The 23,061-nt window shown below is 44.1% G+C and overlaps 1 protein-coding gene across 1 annotated transcript in view; it reads left to right on the forward strand.

Moving 5' to 3' along the window:
* LOC110165859 (ankyrin repeat and BTB/POZ domain-containing protein 2-like) overlaps positions 1-16,850 on the forward strand; it is a 31,632-nt gene extending 14,782 nt beyond the window's left edge. Inside the window, 14 exon segments of the mRNA XM_055154359.1 lie at positions 1,923-2,072; positions 2,544-2,712; positions 2,842-2,931; positions 3,085-3,186; positions 3,945-4,038; positions 4,770-4,896; positions 6,066-6,289; positions 9,374-9,552; positions 12,604-12,709; positions 12,784-12,886; positions 13,058-13,130; positions 13,248-13,316; positions 14,754-14,867; positions 16,501-16,850. Coding sequence (XP_055010334.1) covers positions 1,923-2,072; positions 2,544-2,712; positions 2,842-2,931; positions 3,085-3,186; positions 3,945-4,038; positions 4,770-4,896; positions 6,066-6,289; positions 9,374-9,552; positions 12,604-12,709; positions 12,784-12,886; positions 13,058-13,130; positions 13,248-13,316; positions 14,754-14,867; positions 16,501-16,755 — 1,855 coding nt within the window. The 3' untranslated portion in view covers positions 16,756-16,850.
* The last annotated feature ends 6,211 nt before the right edge of the window (positions 16,851-23,061 follow it).

Raw genomic sequence — 23,061 nt, forward strand, 5'->3', positions numbered from 1 at the left:
ACGGTCAACAGTCAAAACGATCGTCCTTTAAGAGCGTTTGGAAAGAGACAAGTCTTCATTTGTGCTGCTCTGGTGGGAGGGGCCACGTACAGAGACGCTGCTGTGATAAACACCACAGAAAATTAACAAGATTTTAATAAAAAAATAGAATTAAAATATTTTAGTAGAAAATCAGCCGAGGGCCAGATTAAAGGTCTTGGAGGGCCGGATCTGGCCCCCGGGCCGCATGTTTGACACCTGTGCCGTAAACAGTAGTTTGTAGTTTTGTAGTTTAGTATGTGTTTGCTTTTTGACTCTTACATGAGTTGTTTACAAGGTAATTGAATGTCTCCTCCAGCTCTCCTCCCTCCTCTCTCCTCCTGGCTCTGTCTCTCTCTGTCTTCTTCTATGTTCTTATTAGGGACGTCCCAATCACATTTTTTAGCCCCCAAGTCCGAGTCCTTTGATATTGAGTATCTGCCGATACCGAGTCCCGATCCGATACTTCTATAAAACATTATGAAATGAACTAAGAGCAAAAAATAAGATCCAGGATGTTTGGAGGATCAGATTGTGTTGATTTCACATATTTGGGCTGAACTTAGTGTGAAAAATCAAATGTCCCAAACTTTTATTTTATCAACTTTTCTAACCATGAAGCATCAGTGTTGAAAATCTTTACTTTTACCACAGTATAGTCTTGGAATGTGTAACTTAGTAAACTAAAACAGGAACCAGACCAGGACCAGATCAGACCCGAGACTCGACTCTGCACAATCTACACTTTGTATATTTGATATTATATGTTTGCATGTGCTTTATATTTAAAACATTTAGGCTCGTCTATGAAATCCAAATAATACAAAATCTTACCAAATAAAAACGAGATGACAGAAGCTCCACAGCCTCTGTCCCAGCGGAGTGTGCACCACGACATCGGTCCCGCCGCTCAATAGACACTCTGAGTGGACGTCCCTGAGCAAATCCCGCGCCTCAGTTAAAAAAAAAAACCCCAAAAAACTGTTATGTTCTGTGTGTCCTGTGTGTTATATACGTATATTATTTATCTGATGCCTGATCGGAACATAACGGCCGAGTCCGGATTGAGTCCACAGTCACGAGATCGGCGCTGATTTCTGGACAACCCTAGTACTTATATATGGTTTTATCTTTTCCAGGCCCTCCCCTCGCCTCTCCTCCTGGCTCCATCTCTCTCTGTGTCTTCTCTGAGTAAATATATGATTGTGTCTCTTCCAGGTCTCCTCCTCTCTCCTCCTGGCTGCAGATCTCTCTCTCTCTCTGTGTCTTCTCTGAGCATAAACTTCTAGCTCTGTCTCTCTCTGGTCTTCATTCTCTCTTATACCTGTTTTTGTCTCTTCCTCTCCTCCCTCCTCTCTCCTCCTGGCTCTGTCTCTTTGTCTCTTTCTTCTCTCTCTGTGTCAGATCTCTGAGTACAAACTTCTGGCTCTGTCTCTCCCTGTGTCTTCATTCTCTCTCATATCTTTGGTTTTGTCTCTTCCAGGTGTCCTCCTCTCCTCCCTCTTCTCTCCTCTCTTTGTGGCTGCACATCTCTCCGGTCTTCTCTCCCTCTTATATATGATTTAGTCTCTTCCAGGTCTCCTCCTCCCCTCTCTCCCCTCTCCTCCTGGCTCCATCTCTGTGTCTCTCTTTCTTCTCTCTCTTTCTCCGTCACTTATCTTTGGTTTTATCTCCTCCATGTTGTCCTTCTTCTTGTTTACATGTGGTTTTGCCTCATCCAGATCTCTTTCTCTCTCTTTCTCTCTCTCTGTCTTCTCTGAGTATATTCCAAATCACATCCCTCCTCTCTCCTCTCCTCCTGGCTCCGTCTCTCTGTCTCTCTTTCTCTCTCTCTGTGTCTAAACTTCTGGCTCTGCTTCTCTCTAGTCTTCTCTCTCTCTTACGTATGTTTTTGTCTGTTCCAGGTGTCCTCCTCTCCTCCCTCCTCTCTCCTCGTGGCTGCACATCGCTCTGGTCTTCTCGGATCACAGGCGTAGTTCTGTGGTGGACTCTGATGACGTGAGACAGAGCTCCAGGGTCCTGCTGCACCAGGACTGTGAGCCCAGACTCCTCAGGTAAACCTCAGTTAAACCTAAGAATTTAAGCTGCTGATTATACTGGAAAGTGTCTGGATTCCTGTTACTGACTAAGCTTCATGATGTTGTCTCCTGGGCTCTGGTTTTGGCCAAATTTCAGAGCTGCAGTAAAACGGAGCCTCACAGTCGGTAATTTTACCTCTTGGGTAGAAGCGAAACTCACTCACTCCAAAAGTTTAGAACAGAATAGAATGATCTTTGGTAATGACTTTAATAGGTGTTAGAATAAGTGTCCCTGAATGTAATTTGAAAATATTTTTGCGTTGGTAGTTTTGAATTTAGGGGTATTAGATCAACAAATACATCTCAGTTTCGTTTACTTTGTGGTGTGGTTTGAAATGACCTTTTTTCTTCTTAAATAATTGTGACATAACTTGACATTTTTACTTGTGAACAGTGTTTAACTCAGCGGGTGTTGCCTCTGTGTCTCGTGTGTGTGTGCGTTTCCAGGTGTGACTCCAGTGTGTCGTCGTCATGGCGATCCCTGGACGCCGCGTCTGCGTTGAGGCGTTTCAGGTCGGACCTGGGCTTCACGATGCTCTGCTCCGGGAGATCTGATCTGCTCAAGGACGCCTCCGGTCTGCTCGGAGAGAGAGGAGTGGACACTGTGGATGAACGGGTGAGAGACAGAGAGACGGAGAGAGAGAAAGAAGGAGACGGGGTAGAGAGAGAGAGAGAGAGTCTGTCCTGATGAAATACGAGTGAAAATCTGCGTAAATGATAAACTGTGTCCATCATATTTGTCCAGGGCCTGAGTGCTCTGATGTACGCCTCTGCTGCTGGAGACGAGGCTCTGGTCCAGGTCCTGATCCAGGCCGGAGCTCAGCTGGACCTGAAGGTGAGTCTCCTCCTCTCCTGTGCTCATACAGAGTGTACAGCACATGTAGAGGAGGCTGCTTTCAATAAAGAGTCCAGCAAACTCCTTTATACTGTAGTGTGACAATAATGTGACAGTAATATGACTGTAGTGTGACTGAGCCGTGTGCTGCAGGTCCCTGTGTGCTCCAGGACTCACCCCTCGGTCTTTCCCGGGACCAGACACTGGACGGCTCTGACTCTGGCCGTGCTCCACTCTCACGTCTCTGTGGCTCAGGTACAAAACACAAAACACAACTCATCTCCTTTATCAGTCACTAAAGATGTAACTGTACTGTGAGGGTCTAATGGTGCACTCACTCTAGGACTTTAAAACCACACCGTGCTCAAGCACAGTTGTGTAGGGTTCTATGTTCTGCACTTACACTTGCAGATTGAAACAAGGCCACGGCCTGATGACGTCATCACAGGCGTTGTTTGTTTACATGTGCTAAGACTTTTAGAGGAGAAAATATCTATTAAATAGTGTCGCTGATGTGCGTCCTTTTATGATACACACTCTTCTGTGAGTTTATGGAGATAAAAACAGTGCGGAGCAGTGATGACAGCTGGAGATGAGAGGCAGATAAACTTCTGTCTGTCCTTATTGAAGGTGAGTGTGAATTTGCCGTGTGTTTTCACTGTTTTCCTCCTGTGAGTAACATCAGCGCACACACAGGGCTCCTATAGTAAAGTAATGTGTGTGTTCATACATGAGTCTGTGTCGTGCTTTGGCCCACCTCATCCAATCGGGCCACAGTCCCATCTGTGCCGTGCCTGAGCACAGGTTGAGGCACTCACACTGGACAAACGTACGGCGCTTTAGGGGAGATCCCTGCTGGGCACAGTTCTAAAGTCCTAGTGTGAGTGCAGCCTAAATTCAGATTATTTTTCAATAAACAGTATTGTAACTTTTCAAAACTGTTTCTATTCAGCACAGATAATGTCCCACAAAACAATATTTACACAAACTTTGACTTTCTCTTTGACGTTCAGTTGTTGTTGGAGGCGGGGGCGGACGTGGAGGCTCAGGTGGGAACGGCTCAGGACGGATCTGTGGAAACGCCTCTGCAGCTCGCATCATCTGCAGGTGACAACAACAACCACAACACTCTGAGGAAGAACGAGGGAGAGACGGAGGGAGGGAGGGAGAAAGAGAGAGGGAGGGAGAAAAAGAGAAAGGGGAAAAGGGAGGGAGAAAGCCAGAGATAAGGGGGGAAAGGAGAGAAGGAGGGAGAGAGAAGGCAAGAGAGAAAGAAAGAGAGAGAGGGAGGAGAGACAAGGCAAGAGGGAGAGAGAAGGAGAGAGAAGAGAGAAGAGCAAAGAGAGAGAGAGAGGAGAGAGACAAAGAGAGAGAGAGGGCAAGAGGGAGGGAGAGAAGAAGAGGAGGAGAAGAGACAGAGAGAAGAGGGAGAGAGAGAGAAGGCAAGAGGGAGGGAGAGACAAAGAGAGAGAGAAGGCAAGAGGGAGGGATTGGGGGGAGGAGAGAAGGAGGGAGAGAGGGAGGAAGAAAGAAGGGAGAAAGGAAAGAGGGAGAGAGACAGAGAGAAGGAGGAAAGGAGAGAGGGAGAAAAGGAGTGATGGAGAGAGGGAAGTAGTAATGGAGAGAGAAGGGGGAAAGGTGAGATGGAGAGGGAGAAGGTGTGAGAGAGAGAAGGGGGAAGAAGAGATAGAGAGAGATAGAAGGAGTGAGGGAGGAAGAGAGAAGGGGGGGAGAAAAGATAGAGAGAATGGAAAGAGCGAGGGAGAAGGAGGAAGGAGGGAAGGAGGGAGAGAGAGAAACAGAAACAGATCCAGCTGGAGACGTGTGTTTTTCTGCAGGAGACTATGAGATGGTGAGTCTGCTTCTCTCTTATGGAGCTGACCCTCTGCTCCCAGTGCATCATGGGAGCTCTGCTCTGTCTCAGGACATGGACTGTTTCAGCTGCGCCGCCGCTCATGGACACAGGTCAGAGATTTACAAGATCATAGTAATTAATACAAGTGCACCAAATGTACTGGATTTATTTGAACAGTTTTTTACTGTATTTTTTGGACTATAAGTGACACCAGCCAAAAATGTGTAATGAAGAAGAAAAAGAACATAGTCCAGTCTCACCGGACTATAAGCTGCACTTTTTGGGGGAAATTTATTTTACAAAACCACGAACCGACATTTCATCTAGTTCTAGTAATAAGAATATTACTATAACTTGCTGTTAACATCACATATGAACAGCTTCCTCTTCTGTGTCGCTGTCGTCAGACTCAGCATCAGTTCCAGTTAGAATTATTCGGGTGTTTCTGAATCCCGACAGGATGGTTTCAGTGTTATTGAAGTCCAGACTTTGTCCATCCATCCAGTGACTTCAGGAAAGTTTCTCCCGGTGTCACAAGTTTCTCTCTCACTGCAAACTTTCTTTCTGCTGCTCGATTCTCGTTTTCAGCTGCAGATTTCACGACTTGCAGTTTATAATCTGCAAAATCTCATTTTCTTTTTGGGGTCATTTGTGTTCAGTTTTCTCAGTCGTCTTTATAAGTTTGTTTAAATGTTAAGTTTTCAGTGATACAGAAGTAACGGTGCGATCGACTGACATGACACAGACAGGACAGAGGCTCTTTCTGCAGGAGACATGCGCAGTAGAGCCAAGTGACAGTGGTACAGGAGGAACAGGAGCAGCAGATACTCACACACAAGACTAGAGCCTCTCCACACTTCACTGAAACATTTTAATATAGAAGTCACACCAGAGTATAAGTCACAGGAAACACACAAACCATGAAAAAAGTGCGACTTATAGTCTGAAAAATACGGTACTGTCTTTTTAATGTGACGTTGTGCACTTTTTAGTCACGTTTCCCTGTTTGATTAGATCAGATGGAGATGTTTTTGTGTATCTATCTAATGGACAATGTCACAGATCGATGTTACATATTTTTAATTAACATATTCCTTGTTTACAGTTGTTTATATGTTCTGCTTTTTAATGCATCTTTTCATACAGGACTCTATATATTGTCAGATTAATTTATGGATTTTGTGATTTTACACACAGAACTGAAATAGGAATTCTGGTTTCTATTCCTTTTGAGAGAAGCACAGTTTCCCTCTGACACTTTTCTCTCTTCTCGTTCCAGAAACGTCGTGCGCAGACTGGTCCTCGAGCCCGCCCCCCGCAGAGACGACGTCCTGTCACTGGAGGAGATCCTGGCCGAGGGCGTGGACCAGGGGCACCCGTGGGAGAAGGGCACCCAGGGGACCCTCCGCGTGTGTAAAGCCCGACTCAAGGCCCTGCAGCAGGCGTCGTACTACAGCGCCGAGCACGGACACCTGGACGTCACTCTGGACATCAGAGACATGGGTGAGGATGTGGCCACTTTATTAGGAACACTCCAGACCAGGGGCGGGCTTTTTTATTTTCCATGGGACCACAGGAGAAACAGAAAATATTATGGAGGGCGAAATGCTAAACTCAATTCTGCAAAATATGAATCGTATTTCTTTAAAAAAAAAAAAAAAAAAAAGCAGTAAATATCATTGTTTTGACGAGCTGCTCAGACTGATAAGAGTTTATGTTATGAAAAAGTGAGTCTACAAAAAATGTAATTTTAAAAAACACGTCTAAAATAAAATCCATGCAGCTTTAGTCCATGCCTGAGATAAAATTATAAAATATGTTTATTTTGTAATTGCAAAATCAGAATCAACCAAAGAGCTGAACAATACAACAGTGATCCTAGATTGTTAATGTAAATGGACAGAGTTAACCCACTAACAGATTCCAAATAGGAAGTGCGCATGTGCACACTTCTGGCTCCGTTGATTCTGGCTTTAATTCACTTTCTATTGAAAAACTGTCTCCTCTCTCTGTAACTGCTGCTGTGAACCTCGTCATTTCGGTCTTAAAATATTTGTATTAACCCGCGACACATGATCCATTGGCCATAAATAATAGATTTTAGATTAGATTAACTTCAACTTTTTTGTCATTACACATGTATAAATACAAGGTAGAGAAATGTGATTTAGCATCTAATGAGAAGTGTAAGGAGCAGCAAGTGTGATATATAAACAGAATGTGCAGTATATAGACAATATACAGTATATTACAGTGTAGACTGTAGTGAATATATACAACAGACTGTATAAAAGAAGTGGACTAAGTGAGTGTGACGTCACCCACAGAGTTCAGCACCGCTCAAATGAGGCTCGAGATGTTCACGGTTACAGGAGCCAGTCTGGAGCCAGACTCTGTGTTATAAATAGGATTTTTTTGACAGACAAAATAGCAAAATAAAAAATTCATGTAGAGCAGGTTAAGACAAACATTTTAAGACCAAAATGACGAGGCTCACAGCAGCAGGTACAGAGAGAGGAGCCACAAGATCCTAATGTAAGTCCATTGGAGCCGGAGTCAGAAGGAGCCGGAAGAGCCTCCTGGAGAACTTCCTGTTTGGCACACGGAGGCTACAGCGTTAGATCTGTCCACTCATATTTACGGGCTATGATATATACAGATAAATATGTCAGTATGAACAGGAGTTAATTTGATATAATATACATGGGGGACATATAAGCAGATGTATTGTAAACAATATATACTATGAACACATTTACAGGGTGCACTATAGAAAATATAAACATGTATGACATATATAAATGAGCAAAAGATATATATAAACAGTGTAAATGCAGAACACTGTAAATAAATAAAGTTATGTATCAGATGTAATATGAACATGATATATGTACATGCATTGGTGATATGTACATGTAGTTTAGATGGAGGGATGGGATTTGGATGGGGAAATAAATTCCTATTCCTCATATGGAATTCAGCTCCAAATTCAATGAGCTTCATTTGACTGGAGCCAAACGCTGTGGGTGACATCACACTCCCTCAGTTCTCTTCGTTATCCTCAACGGTCGTATGAATCAGTAAAGATTGACGGATCTACTGTCATAATATTAAAGTCAATAAAATATAAAGCAAATTTCAGTGGAATTGGATTTTAAACCTAAAGCAAAACTGATTTTCTACCATGTTATAATGTTCCCTCATCAAAAACATGTCTGAGGAGGTGTTAGAGTCATCCATGCATGTTTGAGTAATCTAGTGATCTCTCCTGGGCCCTATTCACACCCGCCTTACTGTGAGCTGTAAGATTCTGTGCAATGCTCGTACCTAAAATTAATCAAATAAAATAGGTCATAATTTTGTGTTTAAATGAATAATGGAAAAAACGGATAACGGCTGTTTCCCGTTTACGTGACTTAAACTGCGATGCCGGACTAACCCAGGACTAACCCAGGACTAACCAGGACTACCCAGGACTAACAGGACTAAACCAGGACTAACCAGGACTCACAGGACTAACCAGGACTAACCCAGGACTAAACCAGGACTAACCAACTACCAGGACTAACCAGGACTAAACAGGACTAAACCAGGACTAAACAGGACTAAAAACTAACCCAGGACTAACAGGACTAAAACAGGACTAAACCAGGACTAAACCAGACTAGGACTAACCAGGACTAAAACAGGACTAAACCAGGACTAACCAGGACTAAACCAGGACTAACTCCAGGACTAAACCAGGAAACCAGGACTAACAGGACTAAAACAGGACTAACCAGGACTAAACCAGGACTAAACAGGACTAACCAGGACTAACCAGGACTAATCCAGGACTACTAAACCAGGACTAAACCAGGACTAAACCAGGACTAAACCAGGACTAACCAGGACTAAACAGGACTAACCAGGACTAAACCAGGACAAACCAGGACTAAACCAGGACTAAAACCAGGACTAACCAGGACTAAACCAGGACTAAACCAGGACTAAACCAGGACTAAACCAGGACTAAACCAGGACTAACCCAGGACTAAAACAGGACTAAACCAGGACTAAACCAGGACTAACCCAGGACTAACCAGGACTAAAACCAGGACTAAACCAGGACTACTAAACCAGGACTAAACCAGGACTAACCAGGACTAAAACAGGACTAAACCAGGACTAAACAGACTAAACCCAGGACTAACCCAGGACTAAAACAGGACTAAACCAGGACTAAACCAGGACTAATCCAGGACTAATCCAGGACTAAAACAGGACTGAACCAGGACTGAGTGCCAGGACAGGCCCGGAGGTGCGCCCGCGTACACTGTCTGGTGATCAGAACTGAGACTGGGATCAGACCGGAACAAGATCAGGACTGAGACCAGGACCAGGACCACGAAGACTGACAAAGCGAATTGTTATCCATAATCTGACAAATAATGTAATAATTGTTCTCTCGTTTTCTTATTTTTGGTTTTATTTTGAAAAAAAAACAAATGAACAAATGATACATGGATTGGTCCTGAATATTGCGAGATAGGGTCATAGTCTTGTGAAGTGTTATTTAAAGTGTGTAATTCCTGTTGTGTCCTGCAGGTGTCCCGTGGAGCGCTCACAGTTGGCTGCAGTCTGTGCTCAGAGCTCAGGAGCAGGGCAGAGATCGGGTCGTACTTTCTCTGCTCCAGGACTTCAGCTCCATCCCCTCTGACAACTACAGCCCCGAGTTTAGACTGACAGGCGTCCCGGCGCTGTTCACACTCCTGCACAACACAAAGGTACAAAACTACAGCCCCGAGTTTAGACTGACAGGCTTCCCGGCGCTGTTCACACTCCTGCACAACACAAAGGTACAAAACTACAGCCCCGAGTTTAGACTGACAGGCGTCCCGGCGCTGTTCACACTCCTGCACAACACAAAGGTACAAAACTACAGCCCCGAGTTTAGACTGACAGGCTTCCCGGCGCTGTTCACACTCCTGCACAACACAAAGGTACAAACTACAGCCCCGAGTTTAGACTGACAGGCGTCCCGGCGCTGTTCACACTCCTGCACAACACAAAGGTACAAAACTACAGCCCCGAGTTTAGACTGACAGGCTTCCCGGCGCTGTTCACACTCCTGCACAACACAAAGGTACAAAACTACAGCCCCGAGTTTAGACTGACAGGCGTCCCGGCGCTGTTCACACTCCTGCACAACACAAAGGTACAAACTACAGCCCCGAGTTTAGACTGACAGGCGTCCCGGCGCTGTTCACACTCCTGCACAACACAAAGGTACAAAACTACAGCCCCGAGTTTAGACTGACAGGCGTCCCGGCGCTGTTCACACTCCTGCACAACACAAAGGTACAAAACTACAGCCCCGAGTTTAGACTGACAGGCGTCCCGGCGCTGTTCACACTCCTGCACAACACAAAGGTACAAACTAAGCCCCGAGTTTAGACTGACAGGCGTCCCGGCGCTGTTCACACTCCTGCACAACACAAAGGTACAAAACTACAGCCCCGAGTTTAGACTGACAGGCTTCCCGGCGCTGTTCACACTCCTGCACAACACAAAGGTACAAACTACAGCCCCGAGTTTAGACTGACAGGCGTCCCGGCGCTGTTCACACTCCTGCACAACACAAAGGTACAAAACTACAGCCCCGAGTTTAGACTGACAGGCGTCCCGGCGCTGTTCACACTCCTACACAACACAAAGGTACAAACTACAGCCCCGAGTTTAGACTGACAGGCGTCCCGGCGCTGTTCACACTCCTGCACAACACAAAGGTACAAAACTACAGCCCCGAGTTTAGACTGACAGGCGTCCCAGCGCTGTTCACGACACAAAACTGGACAAAGGATCAGGCTCCAGGAACGTAAAATTCTCTGTTACTTTCACAGCCCCTCCACACCTCAAGATCTTTCCCTCCTCAGACTCTCATTATGTTTGGCAAATTTCATATTCACAAAACAAAATGAGCAAATACATTAGTAAACCAATTCAGAACCACTTTCAAAATGAAATACAGCCATATTTTACAACCATTAAGACATTAACTAATAAAAAAAACCTGAGAAATTATATCATTTGGCCGTTAAAGACTCACAATATTCTGCATTAAACTGAATTACTTAAACCAAAGAATCAACACTGGTCAGTCGTCTCTTCGGAAAAGCAACATATTGTAACATTACGTTTTTTTCTGTTCTACTAATATTAATATTAACCCCTGTAGTGACTGATTAAACCTAATATAGAATTATTGTTTTATTTTGAACTCTCTGTGGTTTCCATTTGAACATTTTTAATCAAGTTTCAATGTCCTATGAAATTCTGAAATTCTCTGATCTGACCAAGATTTAAAAACTTATATCAGGTTATAGAAGCCCATTTCCGCCAGTAATTAAAAAATAAAAGCCTCACAGAAACTCATAATTATGAGTTTAAAAGTCAGAAGTTATTAAGTCAGAATCAGCTCTTCCAAATCCGAGGCCGTGGTTCTCGACCGGAAAAAGGTGTCTTGTCCTCTCCGGGTGGGTGGAGAGTCCCTGCCTCAAGTGGAGGAGTTCAAGTATCTCGGGGTCTTGTTCTCGAGTGAGGGGAGGACGGAGCGTGAGATTGACAGGTGGACAGGTGCAGCGTTGGCAGTGATGCGGTCGCTGTATCGGACCGTTGTGGTGAAGAGGGAGTTCCAAATGTCTCCTGGACGTCTCCCTCGGGAGGTGTTCCGGGCATGTCCCACCAGGAGGAGGCCCCGGGGAAGACCCACGGGAGGAACTATGTCTCTGGTCTGGCCTGGGAACGTCTCAGGGTCCCCTCAGAGGAGCTGGAGGAAGTGTCTGGGGTGAGGGAAGTCTGGGAGTCCCTGCTTAGACTGATGCCCCTGCGACCCGGCCCCGGATATGCGAAAGAACCTGGATGGATGGAAGTTATAAGCTCATGGGATGGTGGCTGAGTGGCTAGCACTCACGCCTCACAGCAAGAAGGTTCTGGGCCTGATCCCCCGGGTCGCCTGGGCCTTTCTGTGTGGAGTTTGCATGTTTCTCCCCGTGTCTGGATGAGTTTCTTCTGGGTGCTCCAGTTTCCCCCATCAACCCAAAACATGCTCCAGGTCTCCAGGAAGAACAGTTGAAAGCTAAAGGTCAATTAAACACAATCAATCAATGAACCTGCCCAGGGACGTGTGGGTTTTTTCGGAAGATTCGGTGCGTGTCCTAGAAAGAAGCGCAAAAGATGGAAGGATCCGAGAACAGGCCACTTTGTTTCAGCATTGTCCATTGAGAGGGATTCAGTGTTGATCACCAAGTACAACTGCCACCCCGGAACGACGCCTCTGCCCAACTCACAACGAGGGGGAGCTTTATACCACACATCTGACAAAACATTCACTTGTTGATTTAGCGTATACAGCAAGAAAATGAACAATAATGCTGACCCGGTGCACTTTATCATGGGTGGGTACATGCCACGGGGTCCACATACATCAGTTTTCTGCTTCGTGGCGTCTCAAAGTACAGAAAAACATGTCTTTTATAGAACTATAGATAGACATACGTGTTTTTCACCCTGTTGTCATTCCAAGGTACAAGATATTGGGTGAATCAGCATCAACACAGAATATTTCCCACAGACGACAGGTGGACATTTGCACTGGTGATATAACCTGGTACAATACACCTCCACTCTACTTACGAAGTGTTTATATCTTAAATTTTGGCCCAGCTTTCTTGCAGTCATAAGAGTCATTATTTATTGTGCCTCACAGACCGAGCAGAGTTTAACTAGTTCCTACAGTGTTGTTCATTTCTCAGTGTGTTTTCTCTCTGTGTGTTCAGGATTACATGATCCTTCAGTGTTTGGCCTGGGTCCTGTCCCTGTCGTATGGACCGTCCCCCGTCCCTCCCGTCCCTCCTCTGGACGCGTCTCTGTCCACTCACCTCGGTAACTGGGTCCGTCTTTAAAGTCTTCTCTGTTAAACGTCACAGTTACATAACCTCACGTGTGCTCTGACGCAGACGTGCACTTCCTGAACAACCGGGAAATGTCCGACGTCACGTTTATGATCGAGGGACGGCAGTTTTTCGCTCACAGAGTTCTGCTCATCTCCGCCTCCGACAGGTGAGGAGTCAAATACGTGCTATGGAAAAAGACTGGATCTTGACTCCAAATTATTCACTCTAACTGTGAGCCTCGATGAGCTTCATTTGACTGGAGCTGAACACTTCTTTACACCGTCTACGGAGGCTTTACATAAATAACTTGGATATTTTTGTGTCGTTTTTCGTTCAGGTTTGCGCAGCTCCTGAGCGAGTCTCCTGACGCCATCATCCACATCGATCACATGACCTACAGCACTTTCCAGGTGAGACTCTGTAAACCAAACTGTGAAGAGACCGGTCTGTGTCCGTCACTGTCGTCTGCCTCAGAGGGAGAGACGTGTGTTTGAGTGACAGCTGCTCGTGTTGTTGTTGTGTTTCAGTTGATGATGAAGACTCTGTACTGTGGAGGAACATCTGGAGTCACTCTGACTCATGATGAAGCTCTCAAGGTACAAACAGCTCAGTGTGAATCCAACAATCAGAACAGAGTTCTGCACATTTATCTGAGTCGTCTCTCGCTGAAACAGATCAGAACCCGTGATCAAAGCGTTCAAACAAATACAAATACAAATGTTAACAGAGAAATAAGATGAAAACGTTTATCCAGTTGAGAGAAAACAGTTTTACCTGTTTACAAACACAAAATAGTACATTTGCGTGACCATATTTCCATTTGTGAAAACCCAGACACCTGATGGGGGGTGGGGCCTCGACATTGATCCACTCTCACCTCGCAACCTGTGCACATGGCCTCACTTGTCTCGACTGGAACTGAAAGCTGGGAATTTCTTGTCCAAGTCATTGTTAAATGCACATTTGTGCTTCAACATGTTGCAGACTGACCGACTGTTTGTGTCTCGCTCCTTCAGAGTCACAGACGCTACGAGAGACGCTCAGTTTAATGCCCCAATGAAAGATCATGAAAACCTGAACATTTCCATCACTTTATGAAAAAAAAACCTGGACACCCAGGACAGGGCGCAAATAATGGACATGTCCGGGGAAAAACAGACGTTTGGTCATCCTATAGTACATATTTCTACAGAAACAGGCCTGTTGGAGTCGTCATGTTTGTTTTGGTTCATTCAGCGCTGCACTGTGATTGGTCAGTTTCCTCTCACGTGTAAATGATTCATCTGGAACCGTCCGTGACAGACTCAAGAGTTTGTGAACTCACAAAAATCACAAAGATTTGTCCTGCTGAAAAAGCTACACATTTACAGATGAAAGTACAAATTGCATTTGTTAATTTTTGTAAATTTTATATGAGAAAGACTTACTCTTGTGTGTAGAATCTGTCAGGAAGGAGAAATTAAATTTGTCAATTGGACAAACATTTATTTGGTGTGAAAACACTTCACATTATGACCCTGAATGATTCTGTTAATATTTCCCCACACTCAGTACAGAGGAACAGACCGAGCAAACAAACAGAAACTGTAAACAAGTAGGTGTGTTAGTTCCAGAGTAGTTTCAGTGTAGTTAGCTCCTCCTGCAGACAGATGTAAGGACGTGTCCTCCAGCGTCTGACCAGAACTGAAGAAGCAGCTTGGATGAGCTCCAAAGCAAAATGTCTTCAACCTAAATAAACGTTTGTCCAGTCAACAAATTGAATTTGTCCTTCACTGTTCTTCCTCTTATTACTCAGATTAAAGTCGAACCTGAGTAACTTCAGACAGAACAGTGCGTCCAGTTAGCTTCAACTCTCCAGGGAAAGTTGATGACATCAGCTGTAGGTTTGTTGCATAGATAGACTCTGGTGGTGGAGAAGAGGAGGAGCTGGAGAGGTTGAGGAGGCTGTGGTTCTGCTGCTGCGGTGCACACATTCAACATGTACATGTGTATTTATATATTTATATTTGTTGTTGTTGTTGTTGTTGTTGCAGTTGTTGGCGGTGAGCGTGTTCTTCAGGCTGCGCTCGCTGCAGAGACTCTGTGAACTCACTCTGTCCCAGACTCTCACTGTGGACAACGCTGTGGCCCTCTACAGGAGCGCCAAGGTAACTACAACTCAAAACACCCACGTACACTCTGGTTTTACAAATGATTTGTTTACTCAAACTTATCTTCTCCTGTTCTGATCATATCTCATCATGTTACATTTCCTAAGCTGCACATTTTGACATTATTGATAGAAGTTAAGAAGTAGACTGAAATACAACAAATGAGCTTCAAATACATAAAGAAAAAATAAAATAAAAAAATAAAACATTGACTCCACTGTTCCTGAAATAAAAGAATGTCTGTAAATGGGAGATTTTTACTAGATTTGACCGATAAGAAGCTGATTTGATGTTACTTGTCGTCACTGTTTGACAACTGACTTCAAAACTATAATGTGTTATTTATTTATTTATTTATTTATGAGGTGTTTCTGTCAGTTCAAAGTGATTTGTTACATTATAATATGACTGTGTTTAAAATATAAAACATGACACGACTATTACAGAACTTTAACTCTCAACAAAATAACTGCAAAGATGCTGAACGCCGTATATGGACTAAACCAGGACTAAACCAGGACTAAACCAGGATTAAACCAGGTCTAAACCAGGACTAAACCAGGATTAAACCAGGTCTAAACCAGGATTAAACCAGGATTAAACCAGGACAGGTTAAACCAGGATTAAAACCAGGTAAACCAGGATTAAACCAGGATTAAACCAGGTCTAAACCAGGATTAAACCAGGATTAAACCAGGTCTAAACCAGGATTAAACCGGGTCTAAACCAGGACAAACCAGGATTAAACCAGGATTAAACCAGGTCTAAACCAGGACTTAACCAGGATTAAACCAGGTCTAAACCAGGACTGAACCAGGACTAAACCAGGACTGAACCAGGATTAAACCAGGACTAAAACAGGTCTAAACCAGGACTAAACCAGGACTAAACCAAGACTAAACCAGGAATAAACCAGGACTAAACCAGGACTGAACCAGGATTAAACCAAGACTAAACCAGGAATAAACCAGGACTAAACCAGGACTGAACCAGGATTAAACCAGGACTAAACCAGGACTGAACCAGGATTAAACCAAGACTAAACCAGGAATAAACCAGGACTAAACCAGGACTGAACCAAGACTAAACCAGGAATAAACCAGGACTAAACCAGGACTGAACCAGGATTAAACCAGGTCTAAACCAGGACTGAACCAGGATTTAACCAGGATTAAACGAGGTCTAAACCAGGATTAAACCAGGTCTAAACCAGGACAAACCAGGATTAACCCAGGTCTAAACCAGGACTGAACCAGGACTGAACCAGGTCTAAACCAGGATTAAACCAGGACTAAACCAAGACTAAACCAGGACTAAACCAGGTCTAAACCAGGACTAAACCAGGACTAAACCAGGTCTAAACCAGGACTAAACCAGGTCTAAACCAGGACTAAACGAGGACTAAACCAGGACTAAAACAAGTCTAAACCAGATCACAAAAAGTAGTGACAAAAACCTTGAACACATCATATTACAACAAAAATAAGTCTAACTCCGTCTGAATTAAATATGATCTAAACCCTCATATCTTTTTGTGTGTTTATATTCTTATTTTATATTTTTTGGAGTTATATTTTAATTTAATATTTTTTGAGTTATATTTTACCGTGTTTCTGTCTCTGCTCCACAGTTGAACTCGTCGTCAGAGCTGGTCTCGTTCTGTGAGGGCTTCTTCCTGCAGAACCTGCCGTGTCTCCTGGAGCGTGAGGACTTCCACCGTCTGCTGCTCGGAGGCTGCGGCCCGGACAAGACCTGCCCAGAGACGGGGCCTGGTCCCGGGGCAGAGCCGGACCGGGACCGGGGCCGAAGCTCCGGACTCCTCCTGGACCTGGAGACGGCGCTCAAAGACAGACTGGAGACGCTCTGCCCCTCGTGTCGGGACTAAACCTGAGACCAGACCTGAGTTTATTTATCAAAACTATTTAAATTATTTTATTTAAATGAACTGTAAGACCAGCACTGGACTAAACCAGGACTAAACTAGGACTAAACCAGGACTAAACCAGTCTAAATTAGGTCAAAACCAGGTTTAAACCAAGACAAAACCAGGTCTAAACCAGGTCTAAACTAGGACAAAAAAAGGACTAAACCAGGTCGAAACCAGGTCTAAAACCAGGACTAAAACCTGGACTAAACCAGGACTAAACCAGGACTAACAACCAGGTCTAAACCAGGACTAAACCAAACTAAACCAGGACAAAACCAGGTCTAAACCAGGACTAAACCAGGTTTAAACCAGACCAAAACCAGGTCTAAACCAGGTCTAAACCAGGTCTAAACCAGGACTAAACCAGGACTAAACCACTAAACTGGAAAAGTCTAAACCAGGTCTAAAACCACTAAACCAGGTTCAAACCTGGACTAAACCAGGTCTAAACAGGACTAAACCAGGCTACTAACCAGGACTAAACAGGTCTAAAATATGTCTGACCTTGGAACAAACTACGTCTAACCTCGGACTAACCCAGGACTAACCCAGGACTAAACCAGGACTAACCCAGGACTAACCCAGGACTAAACCAGGACTAAACCAGGACTAAACCAGGTCTAAACCAGGACTAAACCAGGTCTAAACCAGGATTAAACCAGGTCTAAACCAGGTCTAAACCAGGACTAAACCAAAACTAAACAAAACCAGGACTAAACCAACTAAACAGGACTAAATCAGCTCTAAACCAGACTAAACCAGGACTAAACCAGGACTAAACCAGGTCTAAACCAGCTCTAAACCAGGACTAACACTAAACCAGGACTAAACCAGTCTAAACCAGGACTAAACCAGACTAAACCAGGTCTAAACCAGGTCTAAACCAGGCTCTAAAAACCAGGACTAAACCAGGTCTAAACCAGGACTAAACCAGGACTAAACCAGGACTAAACCAGGACTAAACCAGGTCTAAACCAGGCTCAGGACTAAACCAGGTCTAAACCAGGACTAAACCAGGCTAACCAGGACTAAACCAGGTCTAAACCAGGTCTAAACCAGCTCTAAACCAGGACTAAACCAGGTCTAAACCAGACTAAACCTCTAAACCAGGACTAAACCAGGACTAAACCAGGACTAAACCAGGGTCTAAACCAGGACTAAACCAGGGACTAAACCAGGACTAAACCAGGCTCTAAACCACTAAACCAGGACTAAAACTAAACCAGACTAAACCAGGACTAAACCAGGACTAAACCAGGACTAAACCAGGACTAAACCAGGACTAAACCAGGACTAAACCACTAACCAGACTAACCAGGACTAAACCAGGACTAAACCAGACTAACTAAACCAGGACTAAACCAGGACTAAACCAGGACTAACCCAGGACTAAACCAGGAAACCAGGTCTAAACCAGGACTAACAACTAACCAGGACTAAACCAGGACTAAACCAGGACTAACACAGGATTGAACCAGTGATATGTTTGTTTTCTTTTTTAAGCATTATTTATATTTCCAGTTTATGGCTTTTTCCCTGTTTTTTGTGACAGAATTGTATTTTTAAATGCTGTTTGCTGAGTTTGTACTTTTACTTTTCTAAATAAAAACACATTTGTTAAAGTTTTCAGGTTTATTTTTAGCTTTAGCTCTGGTGTAGTTCACAGAAACACCACAAGAGGGAGAACGACGCTGCGTCCGCCCTGAGCTCCAGGTCCCACTGAAAACTGTTCAGAGAAGAAGAAGAAAGTGAAGAAGAAGAAGAAAACAAAAACGAAAGATTTAAATCAAAAATATACTAAACCAGGACTAAACCAGGTCTAAATTAGGTCAAAACCAGGACTAAACCAGGACTAAACCAGGACTAAACCAGGTCTAAATTAGGTCAAAACCAGGTTTAAACCAGGACTAAACCAGGTCGAAACCAGGACTAAACCAGGACTAAACCAGGACTAAAACCTGGACTAAACCAGGACTAAACCAGGACTAAACCAGGACTAAACCAGGTCTAAACCAGGACAAAAACCAGGTCCAAACCAGCACGAAAACCAGGTCTAAACCAGGTCTAAACCAGGACAAAACCAGGTCTAAACCAGGTCTAAACCAGGTCTAAACCAGGACAAAACCAGTTCTAAACTTGGACAAAACCAAGTCTAAACCAGAACAAAAAATACAAGTCTAAAACATTCCTGAATCCAGAACTCAGCAGGTCAAACCCTGGACTAAACCAGGTCTAAACCAGGACTAAACCAGGTCTAAACCAAGAACTAAACCAGGACTAAAACAGGTCTAAAATATGTCTGACCTTGGAACAAACTACGTCTAACCTCGGACTAACCCAGGACTAACCCAGGACTAAACCAGGACTAACCCAGGACTAACCCAGGACTAAACCAGGACTAAACCAGGTCTAAACCAGGACTAAACCAGGTCTAAACCAGGATTAAACCAGGTCTAAACCAGGTCTAAACCAGGACTAAACCAGAAGAACTAAACCAGGACTAAACCAGGACTAAACCAGGTCTAAACCAGGACTAAACCAGGACTAAATCAGCTCTAAACCAAGACTAAACCAGGTCTAAACCAGGACTAAACCAGGTCTAAACCAGGACTAAACCAGCTCTAAACCAGGACTAAACCAGGACTAAACCAGGACTAAACCAGCTCTAAACCAGGACTAAACCAGGTCTAAACCAGGACTAAACCAGGACTAAACCAGGACTAAACCAGGACTAAACCAGGACTAAAACCAGGACTAAACCAGGTCTAAACCAGGTCTAAACCAGGACTAAACCAGGACTAAACCAGACTCTAAACCAGGTCTAAACCAGGACTAAACCAGGTCTAAACCAGGTCTTCTAAACCAGGTCTAAACCAGGACTCTAAACCAGGACTAAACTAAACAGGACTAAACCAGGTAAAACTAAACCAGGACTAAACCAGGACTAAACAGGACTAAACCAGGACTTCTAAACCAGGTCTAAACCAGGACTAAACCAGGACTAAACCAGGACTAAACCAGGACTAAACCAGGACTAAACCAGGACTAAACCAGGAACTAAACCAGTCTAAACCAGGTCTAAACCAGGACTAAACCAGGACTAAACCAGGACTAAACCAGGACTAAACCAGGACTAAACCAGGACTAACCCAGGACTAAACCAGGACTAAACCAGGTCTAAACCAGGACTAAACCAGGACTAACCCAGGACTAACCCAGGACTAAACCAGGACTAACCCAGGACTAAACCAGGACTAACACAGGATTGAACCAGTGATATGTTTGTTTTCTTTTTTAAGCATTATTTATATTTCCAGTTTATGGCTTTTTCCCTGTTTTTTGTGACAGAATTGTATTTTTAAATGCTGTTTGCTGAGTTTGTACTTTTACTTTTCTAAATAAAAACACATTTGTTAAAGTTTTCAGGTTTATTTTTAGCTTTAGCTCTGGTGTAGTTCACAGAAACACCACAAGAGGGAGAACGACGCTGCGTCCGCCCTGAGCTCCAGGTCCCACTGAAAACTGTTCAGAGAAGAAGAAGAAAGTGAAGAAGAAGAAAACAAAAACGAAAGATTTAAATCAAAAATATACTAAACCAGGACTAAACCAGGTCTAAACCAGGTCTAAACCAGGACTAAACCAGGACTAAACCAGGTCTAAACCAGGACTAAACCAGGTCTAAACCAGGTCTAAACCAGGTCTAAACCAGGACTAAACCAGGTCTAAACCAGGTCTAAAACAGGTCTAAACCAGGACTAAACCAGGTCTAAACCAGGACTAAACCAGGACTAAACCAGGACTCTAAACCAGGTCTAAACCAGGACTAAACCAGACTAAACCAGGACTAAACCAGGACTAAACCAGTCTAAACCAGGACTAAAACCAGGTCTAAACCAGGACTAAACCAGGACTAAACCAGGTCTAAACCAGGACTAAACAGGCAGGACTAAACCAGGTCTAAACCAGGTCTAAACCAGGACTAAACCAGGACTAAAAGGTCAAGGTCTAAACCAGGACTAAACCAGGACTAAACCAGGTCTAAACCAGGTCTAAACCAGGACTAAACCAGGTCTAAACCAGGTCTAAAGCCAGGACTAAACCAGGTCTAAACCAGGACTAAACCAGGCCTAAACCAGGTCTAAAACCAGGAGGTCTAAACCAGGTCTAAACCAGGACTAAACCAGGACTAAACCAGGACTAAACCAGGTCTAAAACCAGGACTAAACCAGGACTAAACCAGGTCTAAACCAGGACTAAACCAAACCAGTCTAAACCAGGACTAAACCAGGACTAAACCAGGTCTAAACCAGGACTAAACCAGGGTCTAAACCAGGACTAAACCAGGACTAAACCAGGACTAAACCAGGACTAAACCAGGTCTAAACCAGGACTAAACAGGACTAAACCAGGACTAAACCAGGACTAAACCAGGACTAAACCAGGACTAAACCAGGTCTAAAACCAGGTCTAAAACCAGGACTAAACCAGGTCTAAACCAGGTCTAAACCAGGTCTAAACCAGGACTAAAGGTTAAACCAGGTCTAAACCAGGAGGTCTAAACCAGGACTAAACCAGGTCTAAAACCAGGTCTAAACCAGGACTAAACCAGGACTAAACCAGGACTAAACCAGGTCTAAACCAGACTAAACCAGGACTAAACCAGGTCTAAACCAGGACTAAACCAGGTCTAAACCAGGTCTAAACCAGTCTAAACCAGGACTAAACCAGGTCTAAACCAGGACTAAACCAGGTCTAAACCAGGTCTAAACCAGGTCTAAACCAGGACTAAACCAGGACTAAACCAGGAGGTCTAAACCAGGTCTAAACCAGGACTAAACCAGGACTAAACCAGGTCTAAACCAGGTCTAAACCAGGACTTAAACCAGGACTAAACCAGGTCTAAACCAGGACTCTAAACCAGGACAACCAGGTCTAAACCAGGACTAAACCAGGTGACTAAACCAGAGGTCTAAACCAGGACTAAACCAGGTAAACCAGGATCTAAAACCAGGTCTAAACAGGTCTAAACCAGGACTAAACCAGGTCTAAACCAGGACTAAACCAGGTCTAAACAGGACTAAACCAGGACTAAACCAGGTCTAAACCAGGTCTAAACCAGGTCTAAACTCAAAACCAGGACTAAAACCAGGACTAAACCAGGTCTAAACCAGGACTAAACCAGGACTAAACCAGGTCTAAACCAGGTCTAAAAGCACTAAACCAGGTCTAAAAAACCAGGACTAAACCAGGAAACCTCTAAACCAGGAAACTAAAAACCAGGGTCTAAAAAGTCTAAACAGACTAAACCAGGACTAAACCAGGTCTAAAACCAGGGTCTAAACCAGGTCTAACCAGGACTAAACCAGGTCAAACCAGGACTAAACCAGATCTAAACCAGGTCTAAACCAGGACTAACCAGGACTAAACCAGGACTAAACCAGGACTAAACCAGGTCTAAACCACTAAACCAGGACTAAACCAGGTCTAAACCAGGCTAAACCAGGACTAAACCAGGTCTAAACCACTAAACCAACTAAAACCAAGTCCAACTAAGAAAAAAAACAGGTATAAACTCAGGACTAAACCAGGTCTAACCCAGGAATAAACCAGGTCTGACTCAGGTTTAAACAAGGTCTAAACCAGAACTATACCAGGTCTAAGCCAGGTCTAACAGAGGACCAAACAAGGCCTAAACCAGGACTAACCCAGGACTAAATCAGGTCTAAACCAGGACTAACCCAAGACTAAACCAAAACTAAACCCAGGACTAAACCAGGTTTAACCCAGGACTAAACCAGGACTAAACCCAGGACTAAACCCAGGACTAAACCAGGACTAAACCCAGGACTAAACCTGGACTAAAGCAGGTTTAACCCAGGACTAAACCCAGGACTAAACCCAGGACTAAACCCAGGACTAAACGCTGGACTAAAGCAGGTTTAACCCAGGACTAAACCCAGGACTAAACCCAGGACTAAACGCTGGACTAAAGCAGGTTTAACCCAGGACTAAACCCAGGACTAAACCTGGACTAAAGCAGGTTTAACCCAGGACTAAACCCAGGACTAAACCCAGGACTAAACAGGGAATAACCCAGGTCTAAACCAGGTCTAAACCAGGTCTAAACCAGGTCTAAACCAGGTCTAAACCAGGACTCTATCAATGTTCTCTTGTAATAAACAAAAATTAGTCTTACTACAGCACAAATATATTATAAAACCAGTTTTTACGGTGAAAATGAGACCACTGTGTATTGTCTGTGTA

This window comes from Boleophthalmus pectinirostris, unplaced genomic scaffold (genome assembly GCF_026225935.1).
Source record: "Boleophthalmus pectinirostris isolate CB_2022bp ecotype Guang Dong unplaced genomic scaffold, ASM2622593v1 HiC_scaffold_19, whole genome shotgun sequence".
In the NCBI taxonomy this organism is placed as follows: Eukaryota; Metazoa; Chordata; class Actinopteri; order Gobiiformes; family Gobiidae; genus Boleophthalmus; species Boleophthalmus pectinirostris.